This window comes from Sinocyclocheilus rhinocerous, unplaced genomic scaffold (genome assembly GCF_001515625.1).
Source record: "Sinocyclocheilus rhinocerous isolate Xijiao unplaced genomic scaffold, SAMN03320098_v1.1 scaffold311, whole genome shotgun sequence".
NCBI lineage: Eukaryota > Metazoa > Chordata > Actinopteri > Cypriniformes > Cyprinidae > Sinocyclocheilus > Sinocyclocheilus rhinocerous.
In genome coordinates this window covers 169613-175246 of record NW_015623669.1, presented here as the reverse complement: position 1 = coordinate 175246, position 5634 = coordinate 169613, and the positions used below count along the sequence as shown (strand labels likewise).

At 35.7% G+C, this 5634-nt stretch overlaps 1 protein-coding gene across 2 annotated transcripts in view; it reads left to right on the top strand.

Annotated features, from left to right (window-relative positions):
• Nucleotides 1-4790, top strand: part of LOC107722912 (mitochondrial import inner membrane translocase subunit Tim17-B) — a 9489-nt gene extending 4699 nt beyond the window's left edge. Inside the window, exons 2-7 of one of the 2 annotated variants that reach the window (XM_016531439.1) lie at nucleotides 823-871; nucleotides 1361-1460; nucleotides 1564-1627; nucleotides 1759-1887; nucleotides 2558-2668; nucleotides 3686-4790. In XM_016531439.1, coding sequence (XP_016386925.1) covers nucleotides 846-871; nucleotides 1361-1460; nucleotides 1564-1627; nucleotides 1759-1887; nucleotides 2558-2668; nucleotides 3686-3765 — 510 coding nt within the window. In that variant the 5' untranslated portion in view covers nucleotides 823-845 and the 3' untranslated portion in view covers nucleotides 3766-4790. Of the gene's footprint in view, nucleotides 1-792; nucleotides 872-1360; nucleotides 1461-1563; nucleotides 1628-1758; nucleotides 1888-2557; nucleotides 2669-3685 lie in introns of those variants that run through there. The other variant, XM_016531505.1, reaches the window with a different exon arrangement.
• Nucleotides 4791-5634: the final 844 nt, after the last annotated feature.

The following is a 5634-nucleotide window of genomic DNA, read 5'->3' as shown; positions in this document are numbered from 1 at the left end:
ATATAACATTTGTAACATGCAACGATAACTTGTATATCTAAGTCATTTATTCATCGTTGTTCATCAGTTAAAATGTAGGGTGGTCCAAATAAAACAAATAAACATTGCCATCTGTCGGCCTATTCACAACGTCATCGCTAAGCGACTGATGCATTAGCCTACTTTTCAACATCTATGAAATTATTAAATTATCATTTAATGTACCTATTTTGATTGGCCAGAAACACTAAGGTATATGAATTTATATGTGATGTTTTATTTTTTAAATATTATGAAATGTGTGATTATGATAGTATTAGCGTGATTGTGTGTGTGTGTGTGTGTGTGTGTTGTGTGTGTGTGTGTGTAAATTAAATAAATACAATTTATAATTATAAAATTATATATAATTTTATTACAAATATTTTAGATTTTAATATTTTACAGTAGCCTCGACTGGTCTTTGCGATTACGGGATACGGTCCTGAAGTCACAGGGCTCATGGTTATTTCAGATCCTGTCTGGTTAGTAAATGAAACTATCATCCGATCTGTTTTGCGAACCGAAAACATCACAGATCACTAAAAAAATCCCACTGAAAATCGGACATATTATTTATCCAATTGACAGAGAGTGGCTCTAATCCTTGCAACAAATATGCATTAACAAATAAATCTTTTAAGGACAAATGTGTCTAGTAAAACTAAATAACTCAACTCAAGTTCATTTGTTACACCATAAGTTGGCTTGTCAACCGCCATAAAATCGTACAAGAAGAAGAAGAAGAAGTTCATTTGTTGCAAACCGAGCCTCCTGTCACGGAAGAATTGCGCGAGCAGCGAGCTGTCTGACGTCAGGAGGTTATCATGGAGGAATACGCGCGTGAACCCTGGTAAAGTTCAAGCTCTCTTCACTTCTGAGCGCTCCGCACTTCAGCTCATGTCGGGGACAGTTGCGATTTAAAGCAGTTTGTGTTCATGCTGGTGTCTCCACGGTCATGCTGTACACTAGCTGCTGTCTCAGTTCACACACTGTTGACATATTATTACAGCGAGTGTTTGATAAACATGTTATCATGTGGGATCTCATCTCGCTTCAGTGCTCAGAAGTGAAGGGGCAAAATAAACTCGCTGTTTTACTGCACTTGCAGCTTTAACTTCTTGTTTAGTACCAAATGACATGTTTAAATGATTTATCCCAGTAACGCTTGACATGTCACATAATCAGAAAAAAACAGTTTTTTAATAGAACAGTTTATTGAACAATTAGACAAAATATAAAAGAAAATCTTTAAAAATGTTTGCAAAGGTGTTTTATGATTAGTATCATATTTGATATATGGTTTCTTAAAAATATAGCTCTTTCATTTCATATTTTTTAGTCCATGGAGGATAGTTGATGACTGTGGCGGTGCATTTACCATGGGGGCCATTGGAGGAGGGGTGTTCCAGTCTGTTAAAGGCTTTCGAAACGCGCCTGTGGTAAGCTTCACTGTCACCAACAAAACAAATGAGCTCATATATTACTATCACTAAAACACATTCCTATTCAGTTACTAATAATAAACACACTCTGTTACTACAGGGTGTACGACACAGGCTAAGAGGCAGCGCAAATGCTGTGAGAGTAAGAGCACCACAAATTGGAGGTGATGTTGCCGAATCTTTTCTTGTGTTTGTTTATCGTGTGGTATAAAACTGTGTTGTGTATGGCTAGTTTTAGCATTTTGTATATCAGTGATTCACTATAAATTGTGCTATGGGTCTGTTTCTCCTGTAGGTAGTTTTGCTGTATGGGGTGGGCTCTTTTCCACCATAGACTGTGGTCTTGTGCGTTTGCGGGGTAAGGAAGACCCTTGGAACTCCATCACCAGTGGAGCCATGACTGGAGCTATACTGGCTGCACGCAGTACGTTTAGCATGATAGTCGTTTTTCTTTTATCAGTGTTATTCCACAATATTAGACAATAAGGTTGGAATACACTACACAGCTTTTAAAATACGAACAGATTTTAAACATACAGTCATCTTGCCGACTTTATTACAGAGATTTCAGGGAAAAACGGGGCATCATACACTAAACGACTGAGGATTACACACTATAACAGATTACCACAACAAACTCAAGCAGAAACCTTGTGCCTCATTGCTAGGAGACTAGCACGAAAAATGAAAACAGTTTGTGTTCCAAAATCGGTTTAGAACATTAAACATGTTTAATGTCCTCCAACTGGATGGAATCATAGTCTGAAGCTAAAAAAAACTGTTTTCTGTTCCCATTAAATACTACACAGTTTTCTTTGAAATCTATCAACTATAGCTTCTGAATATCTGCAGTCTGACTTTCGGAAACTACTGTAGCATTGACTTGTCCAGACTAAAAATTAGGCCAAAAATCTACAAAAAAGCTGTGTAGTGTATTCCAGCCTTTAGATTGGAGATATGTGATATATAACAACCTACTGGAAATAGTCATCTGATGATCTGTAGTATTGTGTAATAGTATATACATGCAGCATTAATCTCTGGTCTTGAAATGACCTCTGGAAGTGTGCACAATGTGCTTGTTTGTATTTCAGGTGGTCCGCTAGCCATGGTGGGCTCTGCGATGATGGGGGGAATTCTGCTTGCTCTAATCGAGGGATTCGGGATTCTTCTTACAAGATATACAGCTCAGCAGTTTCAGAATCGTGAGTTACACATGTCAGAATAAGTTCGGATGATTCAGAGAGTTATTAAACTTCAAAGGAATTGTTCACACAACAATGCCAATTCTGTTTTTGAGGATTACAACACGTTTCTATTTTTATTTGCAAAAATTTTAATTATTAGGTGTCAAACAAGACCCGCACATGTGGGTGAAAAAATAGATATTGTGAAACTGAAACTTTGCAGTGTGTACTTAGCATGAAAAATTAAACTTTTATTCAAAATATGAATGGGTTATACACAGAAAGTGAGCGAAGAAGCTCCCTTATAATCAGTGAAGCTGGTATCAGCTCAGTTCATCCGCAGCACAAGCTCACTGACTGAGTGAAACCTCCTGTTATAATCAGAAAACCTGTCCATACTGCACAAGGAATCTCTTACTTACAACGTGTCTATGATTTATCCCCCCCCCAAAAAAGATCAAAATGGACATAATTTGCCAAAAACTGAAAAAATTAGTACGAAGTGGCCACGGTTTACCGAAAACGAGAAAACAAATTAGTACAACATAGCCAAGATTTACCTAAAACAAGAAAACTAATTAGGCACAAAGTGGCCAAAATTTACCAAAAAACGAGAAAAAAAAACGAATTAGTAAAATGTGGCAACAATTTACCAAAAATGAGAAAACAAATAAGTACAACGTGGCCAAGTTTACAGTTTACCTAAAACAGGAAAAGTAATTAGTACAACATGGCCCTGATTACAATTGACCTAAAATGAAAAAAACAAAAACTAATTAGTACAGCAGGGTCACGATTTACCTAAAACGAGAAAATGGGAACTAATTAGTATGACGTGGCCACAGTTTATCTAAAATGAAAGAAAAAATTAATAATTTGAGGCCACAATATCTTGTTTCCCCCCACATGTTATGTGCAGGGCTCCGTACTTTAAAACACTGTCTTTAACATACATGTATTTCATTGTAAAAGTTTTATTACCTTTAGTTTTGTCTTGTTAAAGCTGCTTCATTTGCATCTTCTCTTCCTCTACAGCGAGTCCTTTTGTGGAGGACCCGAGTCAGCTTCCCCCGAAAGAAGGCCAAGAGACACGCAGTTATGGACAGTATCAGTAAAATCACTGTTGCAGTGGTGACTGTGAAAAAAGAGAGGATTGTTAGACGTTTAGGACCCTCATCGTAGTTTACAGTCCCCCTCATAGACAGGGGGATCCTCCTGAACCTCTCATCCTCTATTAGATGGCCACTCAGGGGCAAGCAGTATGTCATTTGTATTATGAATTGTAATATACACTTGTGTTTTGTCCTGTTGAAAATGGAATATTGTCACCCAAAGATTTCCATCAAGCATGCTGAGACAGAACTCAGTCTACATATTTGTATAGTTTGTGCAGGCCTGATTGAACACCCCATACTAATACAAATATACTGCATAGCTAGCTAGAACATGCAGAGATATTCCAAGTATGTAATTACTTGCAAGAAGACATGAATGATGATTCCTGTGAAAGTTTATTTTAAAATAGTTCCATTTTTGATTTTTATATCACTGATGCAGTGTTATGCAAACATCAATATATATTTATATAAAGTTTATCTTAATCTAATACATTGAGATCTTTTATAGTGATTTTGGATCTTTTCCATTAAAACTACATAACCTGTCCTCCATTTCTTACTGATAACATTAAATTAATTTATCTCCAAACCATAATGTGCAGTCAGGAGGGACACCATTGTTAAAGATGATATTCAAACTTTAATGTTCCTCTACCAAAGTAACTTTAAGTAATTCATCCTCTCCATATTTTCAGTCTCTCCAGTTTGGTACTGATTATTTTCCTATGCTTTCTTTATCGCAATCTTTGTGCAATGTCTTGTAGGGTTTTTTTTTTGTTTTGTATTTGTATTTTTGGAGCACTATAGAGACGAGAAGAGGATATGTATGTATAAGTAACCTGTCTCAATAAAGTATTTTATGGTTGATGCTCAGATGTATGTTTTAGAGATGTTATTAGGTGTTATAATGTAGCAGGAACCCCATTGTATTTATACTATTTTGCCAATTTTGTTCTGCCCTAAAAGTGTCTGGATGTTAGAGACCGTAAGTCATGGAAACCCCAAACGTACATTTGCAATTTAGTTCATATTTGGGCTCTTAAGAGCTGGAGTCAAAATGACCTTCTTTTCTAAATCCTTCAAGCCCTAAAGTAATCTATACATATGCTCACTGCATTTTTCTACCATTTTGAATTTTCTGAAAAACTTACTTTTCCAAACTCGTGGTTTCAATAAAGCATAAAGAAATAGAATGGCGAATGAAAATTCCAGGTACTTATTTGTAGTTTCAGTTCTACAAATTATTGCTTACTAGAGTTTAAACACAAGTTCACACACACAAAAAAAAGTTTGGTTACATTTTATTTCGATAGTCCACTTTAGACCGTCTACTAACTGTAAGTAACTTTGCAACTACATGTCAACTAACTCTCATTAGAGCATTTGTAGACTGTTAGGTTAGGGTTAGGTTGCCGTACTTGCAAAGCAGAACGTCTCTTGAGTGACCATCAAAATAAAGTGTTCGTAGATATTAAGCAGACAGTCTACTAATACTCTAATGACTGCTAGTTGACATGTAGTTGCAAAGTTATCAGAATCAGAATCAGAATTAGCTTTATTCGCCAGGTGTGCGCAAACACACTAGGAATTATTATTATTTATTTTTTTTACCAGGTGCTCCTGGTACATACACGCATGCATACATACATACACATCTGACATGAGAACAGAAAAAAACATTTAAATAGTAAGACTTAACAAAAAAATTATGTGTATGAATCTGGAACAGTAGATTTATGTACAGATTTGTGCATTTGTACTCTATATAGAACTGTATAAATAAGAGATATCCATATGTATTTACATAATACTTGAGAAAAAGGCAATAATTAAAGATGTAGAATAAATTACGGAAATGAATTAGAT